Source organism: Xenopus laevis, chromosome 4L, assembly GCF_017654675.1.
Source record: "Xenopus laevis strain J_2021 chromosome 4L, Xenopus_laevis_v10.1, whole genome shotgun sequence".
In the NCBI taxonomy this organism is placed as follows: Eukaryota; Metazoa; Chordata; class Amphibia; order Anura; family Pipidae; genus Xenopus; species Xenopus laevis.
The window spans coordinates 29269368-29296408 of record NC_054377.1 but is presented as its reverse complement, the minus strand read 5'-3'; the positions used below and the strand labels follow the sequence as shown (position 1 = coordinate 29296408).

Here is a 27041-nt window from a genome sequence, read left to right as displayed (position 1 = left end):
GATGGAAGAAGTGTCACAGACCTTGTGAATCTACCGTTTTTAGAAGTTTTAGGAAGTATAAAGTAACATAGCTTTCATATTTCTCTTAAAACAAATAAAGTGCATTTGTGTGTCACTGTTTTCACACCACAAAATAACATACACACCCTTTTTCTAACAGGCAGACTCATACACCCTACCTCTTCCACCAAAGTTTAATATGGCAATGCATATGCGGGTTTGGGTGTGGGTCCTTTTCGGCTCCCACCCAGAAGCCATGTCCCCACCTCACCAATCTTCATCTCCTCCCTTTAAGCAATCCAACTCACTCCAAGCGGTTTTGAAACTGGTTTAACAGGTCTGGAGAAAAAAGACAACGAGGAAAAAAGTACATTGGTGGATCCTCCCACCACCGTTATTTCACAACCTGTTCCTTTAGTGCAGACACTTATCACTTCATCTATGCTCATCCAGGACCAGAAAGTTCAATTCTTGAAGCTGGGGGAGCTAACTGCAGCCCTCCAGCTGTTGGGCTACAAATATCAATATCTTTGAGCTACCAGCCTCAATTGCAGCTTTAAGAGGGTAATGGTGTTCCTATTTCAATAACCTTATTTTATATTGGATGAAGATTCCACTATTTATTTACTGACATATTTGGAAGATGCAATCTATATTCACCAGAGCATGAGAACGGTCTTTGGGATTATTAAAAAGAAAGAAGTCAGTACCACCTCAGACAATCAACCGTCATTTCACAAATTCTTTTTTCTTTTTGCAAGACTGGATTTTTGAATCTGTATAAATTCCTATTGACTAGAGAAGATGCTCAGCTAAGAACCAACGGGCCAAACATTTTAAGGATAATAAGATACCAGAGCACCAAAGCTTTTTTTCCTTATTCTTTAAATATCAGTATCTTTATAGCACACCTTCATATCTACTGAATATAATCAAGGAATCTATTCTTTCTTTTTTTCCCTTTTAATATAGTTTTATACTCAAGGATAAAAAATTACTTTTCAAAATTTTCAGACAAACAGGAACAGGTATTATCTCAAAATATTATTTATTCTATATACAATAATATTTCAAGTGTACAACGAATCTGTTGTACCGAAGATAACAAAGGAATAGATGTTATTATTCTATGGATAAATTATCAGATTCTGGATTTGCATAACTCTACCACGTACTGGATCCAGAGCAACTTACCCCTTGGACTTTTTTTTGGATATTTTGTTCGTGGACTTCGTATTTTCTAAACCCCAATTGGTTTACAGCACAGGGCATAATAGCAGCAATGATGCTAAACACAGCTGTATGTAGTATGCCTCTTTAACTCTAATTAAATTAGATAAAACAGGTAACTATACAAGAACAAAGCAATCTACCTTAAAATCTCGGAGTTGTGTAAAAGAGCACACCGTTACTGAGGTGGAAACCTGAGAAGTCAAACTGAAAGAAGATGCCTAGGGCTTTTCTGGTGAAAAAAACATTTTTGGGCTCAGCAAAGAAGAAGTGGGGAGAGGTGCCTGATGAGGACAGAGGCGATGTATATGTACCAGGTGAATTGAACCTCACATGTGGTTGTGCATCCATCTATTTATAATTAATCAGCTATATCACTGAACTTTCCTTGGTTGTTATAGTTTTATATCCTGAAACAGAGATGGGTTGTTTGCTATTTTGCATACATACTACAAACATGTGCCAATATAACTATTCTTCTTTGAGAATATCGAAATGTTTACAGTCACAACATCTGCTAAATAATCCCTAGGTGAAAGATGCAGTTATTGCACTTTCTTAAAAAAAATAATTCCTGAGCATCTGAAGTCTCTTTATTGAGTAATTCCAAGCATAATTTATATTATAATAACTTATAATGTTCCTTAGGTGACTAGAAGTCAGCACATAAAAAGGTTCTGGACTCTGAGCTATTAATATACTTAAGAATTTTAATGTGTCCATTAAAATCCTTAATTAACTTCATGCTATAGACAGTTGTATTCTCAGTTATAAATGTTTCTTTATTTTTAAATCTTTTGGGATAATAAATGAAAGGGGTGGTTCATCTTTAAGTTAACTTTTAGTATATTGTAGAATGACTTATGCTAAGCAACTTTTCAGTTGGCCTTCATTATTTATTGTTTATAGTTTTTTAAAATTATTTGCTGACTCTTATCTTGACTTATCTTTCTGACTCGTTCCAGCTTTCAAATGGGGGTCACTGACCCCATCTAAAAACAAATGCTTTGTAAAGCTACACATGTACTGTTATTGCTCATTTTAAGTAATCATCTTTCTATTCATGCCCTCCCCTATTCATATTCCAGTCACTTGTTCAAATCAGTACATGGTTGCTGTAATTGCAAACTTGAAAGCTGCTGAATAAAAATCTAAATAACTCAAAAACCACAAATAATAAAAAATGAAAACCAATGGCAAATTGTCTCAGACTTATCAATATCTCTAAAAATTCTCTATGGCATACTAAAAGTTGGTGATCAACCCATTTAACTTTCTGTTCTGCAGATCTCCTGTTTGACATTTAAACTGTTATCTGGTTACTAAGGTCCAGTTGCCCTAGGAACCAGGCCATGATTTGAATGGTCTAGATTCTAGAAGATGACTAGTGGCTGAATAGAAAGATAATTATAAAATCTCAATACTGGTGAAAGTCTAGCCCCAAGATGAATCTGCTTTTTGGTGTTCAGGGGCATATGTGATCATCACAGCCGATAACGTTTTGGACAAGGAGAAGCAGAATAAAAATAATAATAATAATAATTCAGAAATCACAAAAAAAACACCAATTGCAAACTGTCTACTGTCTACCTATGATACTAGATACGAGATGGAGTCATTATAGTAGGGGTGGGACATTGTATGATATATATTATATATAATATATTATATTTTCATATTTGCAATAAAATCTTTAGTTTGAAAAAAATGAATATTACATTATTCCTACATAATGTAATGAGAAGGAACAATCATTTGTTTAATAACTAGGCAGCATTTGTGTGCACTTCCTCATTCCCAGAAAATACTTCAGATTCCATTATATTATATGTATTTCTTAGGTTCATAGCTTTTCTAGGTTCACATGTACAGGTACATGTTTTGCATAATACATATTTTCAAATAGGTGGGAAGTGTTATTTTGTCCTCTAGGCTGGTGAAACACATCAGGTTATGTAAGACAACTTTGAATTGTTGAGTGTCCTACAAACATTCTGGTAAGCAGTGTGGCCACTATTAAGAACAAAAAAAAGATACATTTTACCAGTGGGGCCCCATTTACTTTTCACCAACCCTTAATATAATTGTAAAAGCTTGAGCAGTCATGTCTCAGTATGCAGGACCTCACTATGGTCTTCACTGTAGTTATGCCATTCCATTTAAAAACAACCTGCTGTAGACCAATGGAAATGGTGCTCAGTGATTTCTTAAATGACAGACTGGATTGCTAGACATATTTCCCACCTTCTCTTAACCCAAATTAACAGTGAAGTAAGGAGAAATAAAAATCAGTGCTTTGTCCTTCAAACCTCTGTAATCAAGGATCTTCAGTGGATCCCTTCCCTAGTGTTTAAAAGCTTATTTGTTGGGATCTCTAAAAATAAAGCATCCATCAATCCATCATTTTTTGGATTGGCCAATTTTGCTGAATACCGAAGCAATCATAACCTGAACACTTAGGGGCACATTTATTATGGGTTGAATATCGAGGGTTAATTAACCCTCGATATTTGACCATCGAAGTTAAATCCTTCGACTTCGAAGTCGAAGGATATACCGCAATTCGTTCGATCGAACGATCAAAGGAAAAATCGTTTGATCGATCAATTTTAATCCATCGATCAAACGATTTTCCTTTGATCAGAAATTGCTAGGAAAGCCTATGGGGACCTTCCCAATAGGCTAACATTGGTGCTCGTAGGTTTTAGGTGGCGAAGTAGGTGGTCAAAGTTTTTTTTTAAAGAGACAGTACTTCGACTATCGCATAGTGGAACGATTTTTAGTTCGAATTGTTCGATTCGAAGTCGAAGTCGTAGTCGAAGGTCGAAGTAGCCAATTCGATGGTCGAAGTAGCCAAAAAAATACTTTGAAATTCGAAGTATTTTTCATTCTAATCCTTCACTCGAGCTAAGTAAATTTTCCCCCTTATTCCATATTCAGATATATGCTCTGAAACCTCACGACTTTAGGACTTGGATGCCATTCAGTGTTAAAGGACCAGAAACATCAAAAAATGAAATTGTTTTTAAATGATAAAAATATAATGCAGTGTTGCCATACACTAGTAAAACTGCTGTGTTTGCTTCAGAAACACTACTATTGTTTATATAAATAAGCTGCTGTGTAGCAATGGGGGCAGCTATTCAAAGGAGAAAAGGCTCAAGCAGATAACAGATAAGCTCTGTAGAACATAATGATATCTGTTATCCATTATTTATCCTGTGCCATATAGCCGTTTTTCAATTTCCGCCATTGCTACTCAGCAGCTTGTTTATATGAACTACAGTATAGTATTTCTGAAGCAAACAGATCAGTTTTACCAGTGCAGGGCAACACTACACGATATTTTCATTCCTTTAAAACACTTTCCGTTTTTGGTGTTACAGTTCCTTTAAGGAAAAGTCTAAAAAAGGTTCCTGGATTTGGTAAATCCATACTAAAGACCCATTATATCCACCTTCTGCAGAACAGAACCGAGTTCTAATTCTATCAACAGAATCTCTACACCTGTATCCTATAAGTCATTAAGAGCTTAGAGAAAGAATAATTATATATATATATATATATATATATATATATATATATATATATATATATATACTATTTCAAATGCATCCTAGTGCAAAAAGAAATTTTTGGAATCCTTAATCTTCAATTGCAGCAACAATTGAACAATGAACAATTCAGAGGGGTGTTAGAACTCAGCGCCGCTAATGCATTCTAATACCTGTTCCTGCACTCAGGTTGAGAGTCTGGGTCCCTCTAGTGGAACATAAAAAGCATATCTGAACAAAATTATTGGAGAAATACATTTTGTGAATCTGTTTATGATAAGCAAGATAATGGAAGATGATCATTTGATATTACTCAGTTTAGTTCCTAATGCACAATGGTTTGGCCCACTGTCCATCATCCAACAAAAAAACTGATTGATTCTGATGCTATTATGAGATTTTTATGCTACACAATCTGATCTGATTTTTAAGGGGTATATTTGTTAAAAACCTACAAGAAAAAACAGCAACAGCAACATTTCTCGTGGATGTGCTTTAATTGTTACAGCGATTTTAATTAAAATTTTGGTAAATATGTTGATTGATGTCAAAATCTGCTGTGGTTGGTCAAGTATATGCTTGTGCACATTATATTTTGTTACTAACAGACTTGCAATTACAATAACCTTTTTAACAGTAATCAGCTTCCTTGACTTACAAAGCTAATCCCTCTGTTCTATTCTGCAGTGGGCCTAGGATACGTGGTTCAACAGAAGACAGAGCCCGAGTTAGAGGAGGCCCTTGACCTGTCACTTCATCACCTTCGCTGTTTGTCCAATTCCCCTTCATGCCACGTGACAGAAGGAAGGCAAGAACAAGGAACCCAAGAAAATGTTCCTACAATTCAGGTCAGAGCAAGATGTAATGATAGGAAAAACTTGTTGTGACTAGTCTTGCAAACTCAATTCTGCTATACTTTCCTGTTCTTAGACTGTAGGGACCCCATTCCAATTAAACCTACATTTTAGAGAGTAAAATATGAAAAAGGCCGACAGTGTTTCACAGTACCAGGGGCCGACCAGAAAAGTTTGACCAAAGGCCCACTCTTTAAACTATTTTTCTTTCTGTATTTATTCACTTTCTTTATTCTCTTAATCACTTCTCTTTACATATTATCATCATCTATCTATTCCTCCATTTCTCCAATTGGTCATAGTATAAGGACAGTGGTGTAACTAGAACTAGAATGGCCCCCATAGCAAATCATTTTTTAGGCCCCCAGAACTAGGTGTAGGCAGAAGAGGCATGTGTTTAGGGCGCATGTGCAAAGGGATGCCAGGCATGTGCATCTTCTACTGCCTTCAGGGCTGTATTCCTCGGGGGGCGCCCCTAGGCCACACGGTCCAACCGACCGCCCGCACTTCCCCCCAGCCACCATAATGTCAGCGCCGGCGAACATGACCCCATAATGCGGCTGCCTCCCCTAATTTTTCACTGCCCTAGGCTCGGGCCTTTGTGTCCTCGCCACAAATCCGGGCCTGACTGCCTTCCCCTAGCTTGGGTCCTAGTGTCCCCTAAGTAAGCAGCTCTTACATCGTCACTGCAATCGTTGGAACGCATAATGCTACTTTTTCAGCTCTTCAGTACATGCACGTGCAGGTTCACATGCTTGCACTAGGGGTGAGGCGATGAAGCGGGACAGGTTGCCTGGGGTGCCTGGTGGCTTGGCCCGGCACTGCATCTGCTTCAGATGGAATACAGCTTTCACTGGGAAATATTTTTTTACACCTTAAAGGGGAGCAAAATGTTGCTTAATTAAATAAATTTTAATTATTATCAACCTTCTATTAGTTAACTCATCTTTTCTTATCTTAAATGCTTAATTTTCTCTTCTTTGCTTCTATGAAGGTGTTACTTACTCACCTTATAGGTTTAGGACTATACACACCACTACCTGCCATGTATTGCTATGGAGAGTGTCATGGAGCCTCCAGCATTGGTTATTACTGTACAGATATGGGATCCGTTATCTGGAAACCCGTTATCCAGAAAGCTCTGAATTCAGGGAAGGCAGTCTCCCTTAGACTCTGTTTCAATCAAACAATTCAGATGTTTAAAATATATTTCCTTTTCTCTGTAATAATAAAACAGTACCTTGTACTTGATCCAAACTTAAATATAATGAATCGTAATCCTAACTGGAGACAAATGGGTTTATTCTATATTATTTAATTTTAAGTAGCCTTAATGTATGGAGATCCAAATAAGGAAATATCTAAACCCCCAGGTCCCGAGCATTCTGGATGATAGGGCCCATACCTGTACTGAAATGGACAACAACATATTTTTGAGCAATGAGCGTGGGTTTGAAATGACTAGTGGCACTTAGTATTGATGCCAATGGCAAGAAACCTGTATCTGGAAATAAACAAAACGATTACCTCTACCTCAAATGCCATGTCTGTCCTTAGTGCCCTTACAAGAATCTAACAGATGGGATAGTGATAAAAAGTTCACGGTAAGATATCATAGGACAGTCAGGGAGAAATAGCCACTATAAAATGTGCTAAATGCCTATACAGTGATGCCTATACTGCTGGCAAGTAATCTGCCTGTGTCAGCTAAAAACACCAGAAGAACTGAACCCGGTTTCTAAGTACTCACGTAAACAAACCACTATCCACCATTCTTGCTTTGGGCTGCTGTATTGTGACATTTGCTAAGGTTATTTATTCTGGTACAGTTTAGTTCACCTTGCAGGTGTTGGTAAAATTCATAGTATTTTCTGCCCCTCACAGGGCGAGCAGAGAATACACTTTCACTGTGCTCTGTGTGAAAAGAGCTTCTCATTTCAACGCATGCTGAACCGCCACATGAAGTGCCACAGCGAGGTCAAGCGGCATCGGTGCGAACATTGTGGGAAAGGTTTCAACGATACATTTGACCTGAAGAGGCATGTACGCACCCATACAGGTGAGGGGTCTACAGAAAAAGGGGAAGGAAACTTGAGATATCTATATAATAACTGTGCTGAGCCCTTCCTGTGTCTTGAAGAACCTAAAAATTAATAAATAATAAAATAATAATAAAAATAAACTAATAAATATGTAATATGTACACGTAACGTTATCCAGAAACCCGTTTCATGCAGCCGGGCCCCGCCCCCCTCCCTACGGCCGGAAACGGCAGCATTTACGGGTGAATTTCCCAATTATGAGTGGCGTGCGAGCTGCCGGGGGGGCCCCGAGGGGGTGCGGGCCCTGGCCCAATCGCACCCCCTGCTCCCCCGGTAGTTACGCCACTGGCAGGGCCGCCATTAGAAATCACGGGGCCCCGTACAACAAAATTTTTGGGGCCCCCTGGGCCCCGCCCACACTGACGACCAAGCTCCGCCCCATATCCCGCCCACATCGCAGTTAAAAGACCACACAGACATCAGCGCTAAAAAAGTAACCCCCCCCCCCACACAAGTTGTAAAAAGCTATTGATGGTCAGGGCCCCCTTATAAAAAAAATTGGGGCCCCAAAAAAAAAAATTAAAATTTTTTTTTTTTTAAAAACATTGGTGGCAGGGGCCCCCTGTTAAAAAAAACTTGGGGCCCCAACAAAAAAAATGTAAAAAAAACTAAAAAATAAACAAACATTGGTGGCAGGGGCCCCCTTCTAAGTTAAAAACAAATTGGGCCCCAAAAAAAATTTGAAAAAAAATTAATTTTTTTTTGAAAAAAAAAAAAAAACATTGGCGGCAGGGGCCCCCTTATAAGTTAAAAACAAATTGGGGCCCCAAAAAAAAAATTTGGAGAAAAAAAATTTTTTTTGAAAAAAAAAATGGTGGCAGGGGCCCCCTTACAAGTTAAAAACAAATTGGGGCCCCAAAAAAAATTTAAAAAAAAAAAAATTTTTTTTTGAAAAAAAAAAAAAAAACTGGTGGCAGGGGCCCCCTAACAAGTTAAAAAAATTTGGGGCCACCAAAAAGAAAATTAATTTTTTTTAAAAAAAAAAAACCCAAAAAAAAACAATGGTGGCAAGGGGCCCCTTACGAGTTAAAAAAAAAATTGGGGCCCCAAAAACAAAAGTTTTAAAAAAAAGATTGGTGGCAGGGGCCTATAGAATATTAAAATAATACATTGGTGGCCAGGGGATTAAAAAAAAAAACCCACAAACTGGTGTTCAGTAGAATTGAACTCATGGCTTCAGTACTTCAACTTCGCCTCCTTTCGTGACTTCGGGTCTTTTCACCGCTTCAGGACTTCGGCTTCGGCTGTTTTCGTGACTTCGGGTCTTTGCGCTGCTTCAGGACTTCGGCTTCGGCTGTTTTCGTGACTTCGGGTCTTTTCGGCGCTTCGTGACTTCGGGACTTCGGCTTTTTCCGTGACTTCGGGTCTTTTCGTCGCATCGGCTTCGGCTTTTCGGCACTTCCGCATTCGGCACTGAAGAGGCAAGACGTACGGCTCGGGCGCTCGTAAGGGGGGCCCGGATCTTCAAAAAAATGCAGCGCTGCCGGGCCCCCCTTCATGCCCGGGCCCGGTACGCTTGTCCCCCCTGTCCCCCCCTGATGGCGGCCCTGGCCACTGGTATGAGTTGCTTTTAGTACCCTGCCTTCATTCAGAGAGACACTCAGTATGAGTTTACTATCCATAAAAAAATAAAGTAATGTAAAAGCAATGTGATATATTGAGAAGATATTTTTGATACTTCTTGCACACTAACATATAGTTATAGTATAGTATAATCAACACAAATAAATGAGTGCATCTCTTTTACAGACTGGGGTGTGCATGAATTTTTCAACAGGCCAATAGCGGTCAGGTTTGTTCTAGAATGAACTCCATGTACCTGGCAAATTATAGTTTTGCAAACATTTTGGAAACTTTTTTTATTGAAAAATGCCAAAAAAGTATTAAATAGGTGCCGAGTTTATAAGAGTAAAGGTGGCCATAGACGTTACAGTTAAGATCTTTCCTGGAAAAGATCGTTCATGTCAATAAACACTTGCAAAGCTGAATCGTTAGATATACAGGTAGAAACAATAGAATTCTACCTGTATCTGACAATTCAGCACTAACAATGCGCGATGTTTGGGTGCCTTCAAAGGCGCCTGATCAAAATTTAGGTCAGTACAAACCATAGGTTGTGTTAAAAATCTGCACCGGATCTATGGTGTGCTTTAGGTGACAAAATATTAAATGTAATATATATCAAATGCAAATTCTGAAGGAGCCATCAGTGCATAATTGCTAACATAATAAATGCTGGGCTAATACGACACAGAAGAAATGGTTTGCCAGGGAGAATAGAAATATATAAAGACTATAAAATTCCCCATGACAAAGTAGTAACTCAAGCTCAAACTATCTTTAATCAATAGTAAAGTATAAAGTATGAGTGTACTGGTCCATAAAATATCTAAAGGTTTTAGTTATAGAAGAAATGTACGAAATTCATGAAAGATCCAGGGTGCAGGCCTTCAACCATACATTTTATTACATGAACCAAGTAGAGTTATTTTTCCACCAATATTGATATTGAAATGCAATTACATTTGCTTTAAATAGAGTCTATGGGAGCTGGCCTTCCTGTAATTTGGAGATTTCTCTCTAGCTACAGCTAAATGGTTCACAATGAATAAGTAAGCCCATTCAGGACTTTACTGTTGTCAGGTATTCATGGTCAAATTTACATGGATCCTGGAAAAATGCTCAGCTGATATGATGACTTTATTTCCAGAAGGTGGTGGCAATTCCAGTAGGAATGCACCAAATCCAGGATTTGCTTCTAGATTCAGCCAAGATTTGGCCTTTTTCAGTAGGATTCGGATTTGGCCGAATCCAACTGCCTGGCTGAACCGAATTCGTATCCAAAAAATTACATGACTTTTCATCACACACACAAGGAAGTCAAAAAAATTTAAGCCATGGGCTGCACACAGTTGTCTTTTCCCCTTTGTTTCCCTAATTTACATATGCAAATTAGGGTTCAGATTCAGTTTGGGATTCAGCCGAATCTTTCACAAAGTATTTGGGATTCAGACTAATCTTTCACAAAGGATTCGGCCAAATCCTAAAATAGTGGATTCAGTGTAACCCTAATTTCCAGGGTTCCCACTGCAGGCTGCATCAATAGGCACAGCAGATGTGTGGGTAAAGGATCATGCACAGACAAAATCTTGAGCACAAAAAAACGTGCAGTGACATTCACATAGTTACATAGTTAAGTTGGGTTTACAAAAAGTCCATCAAGTTCAACCCCTCCAAATGATACCCACAGCGCCGGATTTATTTGCCGGCCGCCCCTAGGCCATAAGGTCCGACCAGGCGGCTGCGCGGTCCTAGCGCCCGCCTACACTTCCCATCGCCGGTGCAGCTGGTGTAATTGAATGGGGAGGCACACGTCCCCATAATGCGGCTGGGCGGCATGCATGAAACTATATATACTAATATCTATATTTAGTGTAGATTTTAGTATAACTATAGCCTTGGATATTATGCTTATCCAAGAAATCATCCAAGCCCCTCTTAAAAACAGAATCAGCCATCACAACATCACCCGGCAGTACATTCCACAACCTCACTGTCCTCACTGTGAAGAACCACCTACGTTGCTTCAAATGAAAGTTCTTTTCCTTTAATCTAAAGGGGTGGCCTCTGGTACGGTGATCCATTTTATGGAAAAATAGATCTCCAGCTAGCGTTCTATAATGTCTTCTAAATGTGCTTAAAAAAGAGTAATCATGTCCCCTCACAAGCATCTTTTCTCCACAGAAAACAACCCCAAGCTTGACAGTCTACCTTCATAATTTAAATCTCCCTAACCAGTTTAGTTGTATGTCTCTTCAGCTCTTTTATATCAGGAACCCAAAACTGCACTGCATACTCCAGGTGAGGCCCTTACCAGAGACCTATAAAGAGGCAAAATTATGTCATGATTTAGTAATATCACTCTGCAAAGTCACAACAATTTAGTATCATCAGCAAAAATAGAAATGGTACTTTCAATGCCCACCTCCAGGTCATTAATAAGTTGAAAAGCAAAGGACCAAGTACAGAGCCCTGCGGTACTCCACTGACAACACTGTTCCATTTTCCACCACTCTTTGTAATCTATCCTTCAGCCAGTTTTCTATCCAATTACAAATATTATGTTCCAGGCCAATAGTCCTTCATTTAACCATTAACCTTATCTGTGGTACTGTATCAAATGCTTTAGCAAAATCCAAGTAGATCACATCTACTGCCATTGTTGAGTCCAGATTCCTGCTCACCTCCTTATAAAAGGCAACTACATTTGTTTGGCAAGATTGTTTACGCATAAAAACAATACTGGCACAAACTCATAGTATTATGATTTGCAATGAAGTCAAGTATTTTATCCCTTAAAGGAACAGTACATAAAATGAAAGTGTTTAAAAGGAATGACAATATAATTTACTGTTTCATTGCAATGGTAAAACTGGTGTGTTTGCTTCAGAGACGCTACTATAGTTTATGTAAAGAAGCTGCTGTGTAGCTAGGGGGCAGCCATTCATGCACATGATACACAGAAGATAACAGATACACTATGTAGAATCCCATTATATACTACAGAGCTTATCTGTTATCAGCAGTGTTACCTGTGCCTTATCTCCTTTTTCAATCTTGAATAGCTGCCCCATGGCTACACAGCAGCTTGCTTATATAAAGTATCTTAGTCTTTCTAAAGCAAACACAACAGTTATACCAGTGCAGGGCAACAGTACATTATATTGTCATTACTTTAAAACGTTTTAATTTTTTAGTGTCACTGTTCCTTTAAAGGGGTGCTTCACCTTAAAGTTAACTTTTGGTATGTTATAGTATAGCTAATTCTAAGCAACTTCCCAATGGGTCTTTGTTATTTATTTTTTATATTTTTTGAATTATTTGCCTTCTTCTTCTGACTCTTTCCAGCTTTCAAATGGGGGTCGCTGACCCAATCTAAAAACAAATATACTGTAAAGCTACAAATGTATTGTTATTGTTACTTTGTATTACTCATCTATCTATTCAGGCCTCTTCTATTCATATTCCAGTCTCTTATTCAAATCAATGCATGGTTGCTAGGGGTAATGTGGACCGTACTAAATGGATTGCTGTAATTGCAAACTGGAGAACTGCTGAAAAAAGCTAAATAACTAAAAAAACACAAATAATAAAAAATGAAAACCAACTGAAAATTCTCTTAGAATATCACTCTCTACATCATACTTAAAGTTAACTCAAAGGTGAACAACCCCTTTAAGCAGCATTTTAAAGACATCCCATTTTTCTTCGGTGTTAAACCCTGTGAAAAGCTTTTCACAGTTCATATGTTGCCGTGTGCCAGTATATATATCTATATACAGGTATGGGACCTGTTATCCAGAATGCTCGGGACCTGGGGTTTTCTGGATAACAGATCTTTCCGTAATTTTTGTCTTCATGCCTTAAGTCTAATAGAAATTCATGTATACATTAAATAAACCCAATAGGCTGGGTTTGCTTCCAATGAGGATTAATTATATCTTAGTTAGGATCAAGTACAAGCTACTGTTTTTATTATTACAGAGAAAAAGGAAATCATTTTTAAAAATTTGGATTATTTGGATAAAATGGAGTCTATGGGAGACAGCCATTCCGTAATTCGGAGCTTTCTGGAAATAACAAAATAACATACTTAGAGTGATGGGTTAAAGGACCTTGATTCTAATCTGAACCTCAAAAGACATATATTTTTGCTGAAGAATTTAAAATGGATAACTGTCTTTCTACCAAACTATAAAGCTTTCCTAAAGTTATGCTATTTGTTATGAAATTTCCAAATATATTGTTGAAACTTGCACTTTACAGCACTGATTATTTCCCCCACTGTTCTTTGATTCAAAGATTAAACATTAACATATCAGTATATGAATATCCCAATATGTTTACAATTATAAGACTGGATAATAAGGATACCATGTAAATATAAATATTCATGGCTGTCACTTCAGCTCCTGCAGAAGCAGTACATTAAGCCAGAAACTAATATGTTTTAGAAATAAAGAATTTAAAATGTGTGAATCTTTCAACTCCAAACCTAAAAATCTTTGCTAAATTAAGCAGCTTTTATTACATTTCTGATCATCAAATTAAAATGTTACAGAATCATATCTCCCATATGATCTAGGGGAAAAGACCATATCCATTGGATTGATGAATTATGTAGCATTTAGAAACCCCTACATGCAGTATCTCATGCACACCCAGTTTTCATGACTGACACTCTGTCTTCCCTAAGTAGAAAGCTGACCCCTGATTTTGTTTTTTTAGAAAATTTTAGAAATCAACTCAGAACTGCACTTTACAACATTTCTTAAGTAATCTTGTATACTAGAAGGAATTGTAACTAGTTGGGTGCCCAGTATGCATAGGAACACAAAGCTATGTGACATGTAGAGACCCCAAAATGAAAATACAAATTTTCAAGCCTGACAATTTTCACCATGTGTCTGCTGTTGTCTGGCTGTTGTCATGCCCCAGGGGCCACTCCTTTATCTGCTTGTTACTCTGGGGTAGGGTTACAGTAAGATGACCAGAAAGGTGATATGGTGTTGCTGGGCTGGTTCAATTTTTCTTTTTCAAAAAATCCAATTGAATGTAAAGGTTTCTATTTAATATAAAGTGATCCAATCCCTTTTAGGGCTATGGCACACGCGGTGTTTTGATTTCTGCAGTTCTGTCAGGTACAGGTTAGGTGGACTTATAAGCATCTTGTACTTTTGTAGTTTTTATGCATACATTCTTGACTGCAAAAGTTGTATTTTCACAGTAGAAGCCAGTATGTTTTTTTAATCTTGTAATGTTTTCTTTGGTAGGGGTAGTGCTTGGCGTGCAAGTGAAAAAGATTTAACAAAATATAAATTGTTTATATGCTAGATTGTATTTCTGGTTTAGAATAAGAAGAAGGGCAAGTCAACCCCAAAATAAAAATTTGCAAAATATTTATTAAAAAAGTTCAGTGCTTTGAAAAGACAATTGCTGTTGAAAGCAGCATTTGCTTAACTCAAATTAGCTTGTCAGGTCTGTTCATCAGCTGGCTTGTGTTACATTGTTTCCCAGTGTCGGACTGATATGCCAGGGGCCCACCAGAAAACCTCAGACCGTGGGCCCACCAGAAAACCTTAGACAATGGGACCACTTTCCAAACTATTATTTCTCCTCTCCTCACTTAACCTCTTTATTCTCCTAGTCTTTTATATCTACTTACTATACTGTATTCTTCCATTATTAAGCCAAAGAAATAGGGAATGACCATGAAATAGGCCAAATGGTTAGAAGCAAGAGGCCAACTGACACCTGGGCCCACCGGGGGGTTTTCCTGGTATCCCAGTCCGACACTGTTGTTTCCACAGTCTGAACCACCAGGGCAGGGAATAGAAAGGCAGAGACAAACACTGATTTCAAATGCAATTACTTATAAAAGCAGTGGAAAACGATCAACATGACCTATAGGTAACTTTTAATGTACATTAATATTTTGAAGAAATAGTGTCAGTATCACTTTAAAAGAACCACAATTAAATGGAAAATATAATCAATTTACAGTAGTTATTCTTAAACTATGGGTCTGGACCTAAAACATAAGATGGGTTTCCTTTATTTTATTTGATAAAGTGAAATGTCCTGCTGCTATAGTAATAAAATAAGGTGCATAATTAATTGCAAACCAGTATTTTGTGTTCACAAACCCAACTCACAGACTAATTTGAGAAAAGAAAAGGTTAAAAGCCCTAGTCTATAGGTACCACGTTCATTTGTATTATCCGAGTGAGTTGAAGCATCCACAAAGTAATTTCAACCACAGACTGAAACCAAGAGTGAAAGAGCAGCCTCCACTTGCCAAAGAGTCATAAAAAGTTATAGGAGGCTCCATTAGATTTAGTAAGCCTCTCTCAATGTTGGTGGGCGTTTATATCCAGTGATACCAGATAACACTGGAAGCTCAGCTCTCTGGTTTAAAAAACTAGGCCAATAACATCTGTTGACTTCTGTAGATTTAGGTAAGCATTGTCCAACTTCTGCCCTCAAGGGCCTTTAACTAACTATAGTAAAGACTATGAAAATATGTGACTCACCTACAATGGCAGACATATTAAGGTTCTCAAAGGCTAGGGTTAGAGAACCCTGATTTTGGTGTTAGCTGCCATCAAAGGCAGGGAAGTCAAATATTCAAACTGCATGTAAAACAACAGAAGCACCCTTAACAAGTTCCTCCTCCATAGGTGTTCGCCCATACAAATGTCACCTCTGTGAAAAAGCCTTTACACAACGTTGCTCACTGGAATCTCACCTGAAGAAGATCCATGGTGTGCAACAGAGTTATGCCTATAAAGAACGGCGAACCAAACTCTACGTCTGTGAGGATTGTGGTTTCACTGCTGACAGCCAGGAGAGTCACCTCCATCACCTTCAAGACCAGCATCCTTCTAGTGCCCTGTTAAATCGAACCTCCAAGAAGTTAGCTGTAGTTCTGCAGAATAGTGTCAATACATTGCTGCAGGGTGGTCCTATTATCTAAATCTTTTTAGGTCCAATTGCTATGGTAAGCACTGACTAATTTCAATATGTATTTTTTTTTACTGGAACATAATTTTTACAGATTAAAAACAAGCTTCCCAATGCAGCCTTTGTTTTTAGTAACAGATACAAAGCCCACATACATTTATGGAGCATGTAAGATTTATGCCATTTGTTTTATTTGGGTTTTTATTAGGTTAAGGGCCTATGGAACCATTTCATATGCACATTAAAACCAAATAATCAAGACAGAAAAGTACTCCCCATTGCAGTAAATGTGAATTTCACAAAAATATTTACAGAATTCCCCATTGCCAAATGCAATAAAGCCTTTTTTCTGGTGAATTAACTGTACGGGGATTGCATGTATTTCACATACTAAGCAAACGGCAATTCTAGGCATTCTCAAAACATTCCAAACTGCTACTTTTGCTATTATGTTAATCAGGGGTGCTGCTGCCATGAGACACGGTTACCAGACACGATAAAAAGCTGCTCCTGGTAACTTTAACTTTATATTCCATTTTTTAAAATCATTTCCACTCTCTGCCCCTCTCGACCCACTTCAGTTCTAAAGAGTTAAATGCATGGGGTCAACTCATGGCGCAATATTGGTCACAATTGCCCCAAGGCAAGGTCGTACTATAGCCTTGGGGGCCCACCGGGGCTGCAAAATGAAGGGCCCTCCTGGCAGTCCCCAGGGGCCCCCTCCCAACCTCCAAAGTCTAGCCCCGGTGCACGAATGCCACTCATGCATGAATGAGCGGATGACATGCATGCGTGATCACCACCACATCGCAGAAGCGGATGTCCATGGGGCAGCCGGGGGAGCCGGGGGGGCTGGCAGGGGCCCATATGGGCCGGGGCCCACCGGGTTTTTTTCCCGGTGTCCCAATGGCCCAGTCCGACCCTGCCCCAAGGTTAGTCTTACAATGGACACTAAAAGGATGTTCACCTGCAGCCCAGACCGCACTGAGCATGTGCATAGTCTTGTTCTTGCAAAGATGTTTAACAAAGTTACAAGATGGTGACCCCCTGTCAGGGCTGGAACTAGGGGCAGGCAGAGTAGGCACGTGCCTAGGGCGCAAAGCTGGGGGGGGCGCCAGGCACGTACCGCCTCTGTCACCTACCTCTAGTCCGGTTCCCTTCTCTGCCCGACTATCTGTGGTATTTTAGCATTTCTGCACTTGTGCAAAACTCTAATCGCGCATGCACACGCGAGCGGCAATTCACGCATGCGCACGCAAGAGCAGTAATTCGCGCATGCGCACACGAGCAGCCATTCGTGCATGCGCACACGAGCAGCCATTCACGCATGCGCACGCTAAGACGGCGCCACGACTGGCCGGCTTGCCTAGGGCGCGTATACAAAATACAGCATTTCTAGCCTTTTATTGTAGACTTTACTTCCCCTTTAAAGCTGTGATTTACAAACTGCAGTATTTGAATTTGCTAAAGTTGGCTATGCACATAAAGATCCCTTCATTTGGCAAGGTCACAAATGAGTGGATCACTGCTCAGTTTGACTATATAAGTGCTTGGTGAAATTTGGCTGATCCGATCAACACACTGATGCAACGCTCTTAGGGAGGCAGTCAGGAAAGATACCCAGGCAGATACAATATGTTACTGTCTCGGACTGAAGGGGCTGAGTCAGCAGCTCAAATCTGCCTGTGTTTTGCCAGCTTTATTCTCAGCATCCTATGGACAGTTACAGTTTACACATACGCTGTATCTGCAGCAGAAGCTGAGTTTGGAATATCTCTGAAAGGGCCTATACACCAAAATTCCTGCTGAACAAACACATAATTAATATGTACAAACAGCACTGGACTGGGAGTCAAAACAGGCCCTGGCATTCCAAGTACAGAGAGGCCCAAATAACCCCCCAACAGCCCACTAAATAGTGATTGTCTATGGCATCTTACAGTATTTGCCAGAACCCACAGATTGCCAGTGCGGGCCGGTGTACAAAACTATGTTCATTTGAACATGCTGAAATAATTCAGTATACTGTAAATCCTAAAATATAGGAATACCCTGCTGGAGAATCATACTTTCACTTGCTTTCAATTGCTTCAGAAACCCAGAAATACAGAATGGGCCTGGCAAATAGATTAAAACCATTACATAGTTATAGTAAGTTAAAAAAGACAACGGTCCATCAAGTTTAGCTTTTCAACGTATTCCCTAGCATCACTGACTGATATTTGGGGGGGAAATTGACTCTCTCTTAAAATACGTGCATATACATACATCATTCACACATATGCACATGCACACACACATTCAGATCTTTCTCTGTAAAGTGAAAAATTCCTGCACAGAAACAATTATTTTACCCAATTTAGTATAATCAGAAAACACAGAGACAGTACAACATTAATCTAAGGATCATTAACAAAGATATTAAAAATGGACCAAGGAAAGATCCCTGTGTTACTTTACTGATGTCAATCCAACTCATCCGACTGTTCCGTTTATCACCATTAGTGATGAGTGAATCTTGTCCCGTTTCAGAAAAAATGTGTGTTTTTGTTTTTTTTGTGGCAAAAAAATTCGCTCAACACTAATCATCACCAGTATCAGACTTAGATGCCTGCAGACCAACAGAGAACGTTAAATCATAGGCCCATTCTCTTTTAATCTATTTCTCCTATTTGCTCCCATATAGAAACAGGGAATGACTATGAAAAAGGCCAAATGTTTAGGAATCGGAGAGTTCACAAACACCTCTGCCCACCAGGAATTTTCCTGGCATCTTGTGTAGCCAGTTCGACATTGAACACCACTCTATTCTTTCTCACAGCCAGGTCTCTATTCAAATACAAAAAGTATGTTCAAGGCCAATATTCCTTATTAAATCAGTAACCTCCAGTGTGGTAATGTACCAAAAGAAGTATTAACATCTCAGTAGATCTCATCTACTGTGAGCACATGGTATAGGGTTCTGCTAACCTCTTTATAATCGGCAATTACATTTAAAAGTAGAGGGGGTGTGACTGCATGGCTGACTAACCACATGCTTCTTCGCTGAACTCCGCACTGATTGTGAAAGCCATATTGGTCAGTCTGTAGATCCAACTTTGAGAAGCAAAGCTTGTTTATGACTCAATGCCCAGTCATAGAATGGGGAATAACACACATAAGGTTCAATCAGACACAGCAGCCAAATTTGAGCAGCACACCAGAACCTTTGCCAGAACCACTGACAAGATGGTGCCCAAGACACTGCGCAACCGCCTTCTACCTCCAACTCCTGATGGCCATGATCCTAAACTCAGAGTCTACTCTGACATCTACTTTTACTGCGAAGGTCAAGGAACTCAAGATAATCTTTTACAGATCAAACATGAACTAATCAAAATTATAGAATGCACGGCCGCACTGGAGTAAAGAGTCAGAGGCCTGAAAGATGGGGGCTACGTTGTTGCTGTGGTCACAGATCACATTCACTACTCTGGGGTGAGAGTGTCACTAATGCAGGATTATACCATGGTAGTGTAACCCAAACAGGCTTTATAGGATACTAGGATCAAGAAACAACAGTGGGACTTAAACTTGGAATATTCAATGCATTTCCTTGCCAAACTAAAAGTGATGGAGAACAGGACTGTGCATTTCTTCAACCACCTGGACTGAGAAACCTATTCTTCAGTACCAAGGGCAATGGAGAGGACTGTAACAGGCCTAATCTAGACTATTATCAGCAAATTTGGCCTGGTTTCTGTTGCAACAATGATTGCTTGCAGGTGCTCTGTACAATCCACCATTGCTTACATGCTATCTTTAATTTTCCGACACTCTGCCAGTATGGGCTAATTTTATATGAAGGTTGGATATCGCAACATTATTGTTGACCATACCTTCTCTAAATGTAATAGCAGCATGGACTTCTATTGGGATGGCCTGCAATCCTAATACACAGTAGTTCTCAAGAAATGTTGGTTACTCCATCTCCTAGGTTGAGGGGGTATACCCAGTGGGGGATTGTGGGGATGTTTTTCTCTAGGTTTTTTTTCTTCTGATTACTTTCGTTCTTTTGGTTCTGAGCTTGGGGGTTTACAGAGTTGTTTTGGCTTCACTATTTGGAGGTTGAGGAGTGACATCAGAGCCTAGTGCATACCCATGGTGCCCAGGTAGACTGCTGCTCCCAGGTGGCCCTTGTCAAGCACACCTTATACTAATATGTCATCTATTGCAATATGTTACATAAAGGCTTCACTGAGTTGAATAACAAAATAACAATGTTTACAGTGATAGACACACAAGAAATCTGGTGTAGATGTGATAATGCTGCAAGAGACACATCTCACACGAGTCAGAGCTCTAAAAAGACATTGAGATCTACCATGCAGAATTCTATTCATATTCCAGGGATCTGGCAGTCATAATATGTAGGTCCTTAAATTTTACTCTGGAATAGATGGTTTCTAACTGAGTAGACAGATAGACACTTATTAGTTAAGCGACAGGTTTTTTATATTCATTTGTGAATGAGTATCTGCCACCACCAGCTGACCTGCACCTGTTTAATGAGATCCCACACATATAGAGGATACATTGACACTGGCTTAGTGGGCCTTGGACTTGACAGTAGGGTTGCCACCTGGCCCGTATTTTACCGGCCTGGCCAGTAAAAATGATGGTTGATCCCAATGTTATGAACAGGGAAAAAAGATAAATATATAGGAAGGTCAGTATTTATTTTCCAAAAAAGGTGGTAACCCTACTTGACAGACACCTGGCAGAGGCTAAATCCTAGTACCAAACACTACTCATGTTATACCATTGCCATCTCTGCTCTGTCACAAACTGATTTAGCTTTACCACAGATATTTTGCCAGGCCTAAAAAATCTAGTTGATACCTACCCTGTATTTATTCAGATTATGTCCACTACTATTGTCCCCCAAATGGGTGCAGCATAAATACATACAGAGCACCTCTACTATCTTGATATTGGAACCCAGGATTGGTTAGCCCTGGTGCCGTGTCATCAGGAGGTAAACCTGTTCTACACAGAAAAATCCAAGTTGTATAGGACTGCCGTTGGTATGATAAAGAGGACACAATAGCAAGTTATTGCCCATGATAGCCAGGGGAGAAATGCCCCTCTGGGTGTTTAAATAACTACAACTGGAGGAAGTACTACATCAAAGAAAGACATAACTAAAAGCTTTTGCCACTACTACCAAGGCATACTGCCTACTGCAATGGATGTCCCCCAAGATATCTCACTCTAGGAAGTTAAGGAGAAGGAGGCCATAGGTAGCTTGCCCAGAAGAAAGGCCCAAACCTTGATGGATTTCTGCCTGAATGGTATAAATTATACTCTGAATTTATTTCCCCCAAAATTGTGCATACTATATAATGGAGTGACTTGGGACACATTACATTACATTAATTCCCAAAGAGGGCAAACATTTTCACAAATGTAAATCATATAGACCCATATTAATCCTCAACTGTGATATCAAGATCTATGCCAAAACATTATCACTGAGCTTACTAGGAGTGTTAAAGGACCTGTGCACCTGGATCAGACCACGGTCTGAAAATCAATTATAATAAGTCAATCATGTTTCCCATTGACAATCTGCCACGGGACAGCCCACCCATAATTGCACAAAGAAATGTTTTTTTCCCCAGGGTCCCAACCCTGCATAAGTCCTGAAATGCTATGATCAACAGAATATCTCTTTGAATAAGAGACTGGAATATGAATAGGTGAGGCCTGAAGGGAAAGATGAGTAATAAAAAAGGAATTAACAATACATTTATAGCCTTACAGATGGGGTCAATGACCCCCATTTGAAAGCTGGAAACAGTTAGAAGAAGAATGCACATAATGAAAAAATTATAAAAAAAGGAAAAATGAAGGACAATTGGAAAGTTACTTAGAATTAGCCATTCTTTAATATACTAAAAGTTAACGTAAAGGTGAACCACCCCTTTAGGACACTGCAGGCCCCATTAACTGGGAGATATTTCCTTGTTAGCCAGTTGATTTATGAGCATTGTTTACTTGGATAATCAGGCCCTGGTATTGGAGGCAACTATAGTAGGCTCATTGGAGGCACTCTCCAAGCATCAATACAGAGGCATAGTGGTGGAGTCTTTGCAGACAACATTAGAAAATTGCACAAAACAAGCAATCTGTTTGGTCTAATGGACTCCTATTTGGGGTGATTAGTATCTTCTACACTTTAACTCTGTAGAGTAAAACCAGTAAGAGACATTACCTCAGGTGGGGAGTGTTAATTTAATGTTCTCCACTCTCAGTTAATATGCTGTTTAAATACTTGCAGTTGAAACATGCCTACTTGTTACAGTTCCTTCTTAGGCACCTAGTAGTTACTTAAACCATTCTAGAATTGTAACCGTTGGGGTCTGACTTGGCAAAGATCCGAATATGTATTTTAATGCAATCAAACACTAGCCAACTAAATAAGGTTCAACAGCATCGGTGTGAGGATATACCAGAACTGCATGATGCCCTTGAGCTGATACCTCATTATAACGAAACGGCTGTCGAGGTGCGGCGCTGCACTGGTGAGATGGGACCCCTCTCATAGGATCTGCAGTACACAGAGGCTTCAAGGTGGAATGGCCAAGGGGTGGATCTAACAGATCTCACATGACCTGGTGATATTGTGCTCTGGAACCCGGTCTGTATGAACATTCCTTTTGACTCAAGCAGGATTTCACATGTGGCACAGTACTTATATTACTGACTTATTAGCACTGGGCTGATGTTGGCAACACTTCGATGGTTGAATTACTAATTAGGTCGATGGACTGACCATGTCACATATGGATATAGCGCTAAATCTCACAAACAGACCACAACAACTAAGCACTTTATTGTTCACCATTTTGAGTCCCTGGTTACAGCACAGTTGGGACCTACGGATTTGCATAGAGACTTTTTGTTATTGATGGCTCGGTTCATTTCACATCTTGTCGCATATGAATTTTGGGTTATTAGTCATACTGGACTCTATTTTTAGGGACTAGCTCATTAACAACTAAGATTGGATACAAGTTATTACCCATTGCTTTGGCTTCAATGGTTGCTATTTAGGAGGACTTAATGTATGCTACGCAGGCTTTTCAGCCATATTGCACAGTTTCTTTTGCATTGAATAAGAAGTTGGGTTATTTTACATGCATGCATCTTTCTCACACCCGATTTGTTATTGATCGGATCCCTTCTCCCATTTTGCAGCGCTGCTTGTTTTTAAGTGTATGGCATTTTAATTTCATTTGTCATGGCATGGTTGTGAATAAATATTGTCTTTTATTTTATCACTTGGCTTGATACAGTTATAAAATTGCATTATCCAAAAGTTCTAAGATTGGAGGTTAAGTCCCAATTTTGTTCATATATATTCAAATTAATGGTTTGTGGACACTCCGAGTCTTACAACTTTGGTCATAACAATAAGTATTAATATCTCTTGCTGTTTTAAAATGTGGGTGCCTCCCACATTGACATGTTGGAAGAAACAAATTAATGACTTGTTGCTTAAACAGAATACTAGAATATACTAGAAACCTGTGTCTTAATTGGAAGTGTATAATACACTGTAAGGTCTCTATCCACCAGCTCAACTTTCCTCCTCTTTTTTCCTCTCTAACTTTTCTATCTTTCTTGGGGCTTGTTCCCCTCTTTGTATTGTTATAATAAAACACCAAAATAAAATCTTTTAAAATTTAAAATGACATTTATCTGGCAAGATCTATTCTGCATGAAACTATGCTGGCACATGCCAGCAATTACTGCACTACATAGTAATGCACTGCGTTAGCAATTCACCAATCACTTGGTTCAAAGCCAAAAGAAATATATCCTGAAAATATAAGTGGTTCACTTTTCCATTAACTTTTAGTATGTCATAGAATAGCTAATTCTAAGCAACTTTCCAATTGACCTTCATTTTTTTTTAATAGGTTTTTATATTATTTGCCTTATTTTCTTTATTGCTTTGACTCTTTCCAGTTTTCAAATGGGGGTCACTCACCCCATCTAAAAAACGAATGCTCTGTAAGGCTACGAATGTATTATTATTGCTACTTTTTATTACTCATCTTTATATTCGGGCCTTCTCCTGTTCATATTTCAGTCTCTTACACAAATAAATGCATAGTTGCTAGGCCATTGTGGATCCTAGCAATCAATTTACTGAAATTAGAAAACTGGCGAGCTGTTGAATAAAACGCTAAATTAAAAAAACTACAAATAATACAAAATGAAAACAAACTGCAAATTGTCTAGTAATATCACTCTCTATATCATACTAAAAGTTAATTTAAATGTGAAATCCCTTTAAAGTGGTCTGGCGAACACAGAGCTGACCTCATGCTGGAGTTACCTTAATAAACATAAAAGTTTCAGATGGTCCAGCTAAATCAAATGCATTGAATGCACATTTTACAAATATCAATACTAGCCTTAGTATTATATAATAGATACTTGCTTTTGTCTCTAGGGATACACCAAACAGTGAAGTCAGGGGGCTAGGTGAGGCAGTGACATCAGGACGATGGGGACTGGGCAGATTTGAGAACTCTGAAACTGGACGGACAATATTGCACCAAACAGGTGGAAACCCTATACAGCTTTTGCAGATAAATGTCAAACGGAAACAGTTTTTACAAAAAAAAATTAACATTTATAGTAAAAGGTACTCATGATCATCCTCTGAAAATCCTACTTTTGCCCCTGTTGCCAGTAAGGTGATGGGGTCACAATCCATATAAACCACAGTCCCACAGAAATGCACACATTTACAGAGGAAATTATTCCCTGCAACAAATACAATTCCAATTGTAAAGACCTAAAGCTTTTTTAAAACCGTAGGTCCCCTCCAGAAGCCACCCTCCCACCTTCTGATTTGCCCCGTTTGCAATACCTGTTCCTAAACAGCATAGTGCAGAGAGATGGCTTATAGTGATGGGCGAATAAATTTGCCAGACACAAATTTGCAGTGAATTTCCGTGTTTTGCCACAATCGAATTAATTTGCGAAACTGCGTAGAGAATTCACTGGCGAAAAATCTGCCGCGACCAAAATGCACACATAAAAATTGTCACTGGTCAAAATTATTCTGAAGCCCATTGACTTTAATGCATTTGGACCAAATAGTCGCGGGTATAAAAATTGTCGCTCGTGTCAAAATTATTTTGACGCCCATTGACTTCACTGCGTTTCGCAAATTTTTCACAGATTCGCCCATCACTAATGGCTGAGCCTAATGTTCTCTTTACATGCCAGGAACAAGGACTTGAATTTAACTGTGTGTGCGCCAGGTCAGCAATCACTATAAAGAGCGTATTGTGTGCTTGGCAACCATGCAACACTACTCTGTTTAGCAAACCAGATACTTCTACTACTGGTGCAGTTTGGGAGCAAAGCCAGTACAGGGTGCCTAGTTCTCATTTAAAGGGATTGTTCGAAATTAACTCTTAGTATGATGTAGAGCAGGGCTGTCCAACTGGCGGCCCGCGACCCCCCCTTGTGTGGCCCCCACATCAAAGTTTGCATGCTGTGTCTGCTTACTATGTTTAAGCTTTAAAAGGTATCACTGTTGGTGCAACTAAATATTACTGGGCCTCACTGCAATTTTTTTCAGGCCCCCAAAAATGTATAGAGGTTGACCTGTTGTACCACTATTTATTGAAATTGTATAAGAATTAGGGCCTCATTTGGGCCCTATATCTCCTGGGCCCCCCTGCAGCTGCAGGGTCTGCTTCCTCTATAGTTACACCCTGGGTATCACTACAGAGATTAACTGGCTCCTGCATTATTTAACTCTCAAATTCATTGTATTGTTCACACACATGTAATCCTCCCTGCATTGTTCACACTTGTAACACCTTTATTGTTCACACCCCTAAAGCCCTGTACTGTTCACACCTGAGACCAAGGGCCACTCCGGCCATTAATGACGACATGGTCTTGTGGTAATTTGGGAGTGGTTTAAAGTGGGGGTTGTTTTAAAGCAGGGAGTGAACACTGCCTTCTATTACCGACCCTCCACCATGTAGCCCAGAAAAATTCCAGCCCTTGGTACCACAGAAGTTGGACAGCACTGATGTAGAGCATAGTATTCTGAGACAATTTACAATTGGTTTTAATTTTGTATTATTTGCGGTTTTTGAGTTATTTTGCTTTTCATTCAGCAGCTCTCCAGTCTGCAATTTCAGCAATCTGGTTGCAGGGGTCCAAATTACCATAGCAACCATGCATTGATTTGTATTAGAGACTGGAATTTGAATTGAAATGGATCCAATAGAAATATAAGTAATCAAAAATAGCAATAACTATAAATGTGTAACTTTACAGACTATTTGTTTTTAGATGGGGTCAGCGACCCCCATTTGAAAGCTGAAAAGTCAGAAGAGCAATTGAAAAGTTGCGTAGAATTGGCTATTCTATAACATATGAAAAGTTAATTTAAGAATGAGGGATCAACTTCTTGGTTCCAACTTGTATTAGGGTACTATGTGAAACTTTTAATCTCAATTTCTTTTCTACAACCTTTGTGAGATCACGGATATTTCAGTTGTCTCACAGTTTCAGTCAAAACTACTAGCTACTCCCTCTGTTATCAGAAGCACATTATTCATCAGAGATAAGTGATGTCTAGAACTTTGCAGCAGAATTTGACAATATTTTCTTCTCATTTTCAGGGTGTGATATAAGTTCAACAAAGCACTGCAGAAAAACTGACCCTATATCATCCACAAGGTAAGTTAGAA

General features: G+C 39.1%; 1 protein-coding gene across 3 annotated transcripts; it reads left to right on the top strand.

Annotated features, from left to right (window-relative positions):
• The first annotated feature begins 409 nt into the window (after window positions 1-409).
• On the top strand, window positions 410-27041 carry ovol1.L (ovo like zinc finger 1 L homeolog). Of its 3 annotated transcripts, XM_041590026.1 has the most exons (5): window positions 416-1547; window positions 5472-5632; window positions 7523-7697; window positions 15981-16300; window positions 26973-27041. In XM_041590026.1, exons 1-4 carry the CDS (start codon window positions 1448-1450, stop codon window positions 16274-16276), a joined length of 732 nt encoding a protein of 243 aa, XP_041445960.1. In that variant the 5' UTR covers window positions 416-1447; the 3' UTR covers window positions 16277-16300; window positions 26973-27041. The 3 variants fall into 3 exon arrangements, with proteins under 3 accessions (XP_041445961.1, XP_041445960.1, XP_018113179.1); XM_041590027.1 differs by lacking the exon at window positions 26973-27041 and having other exon boundaries at window positions 410-1547; window positions 7532-7697; window positions 15981-16620; XM_018257690.2 differs by lacking the exon at window positions 26973-27041 and having other exon boundaries at window positions 15981-16620.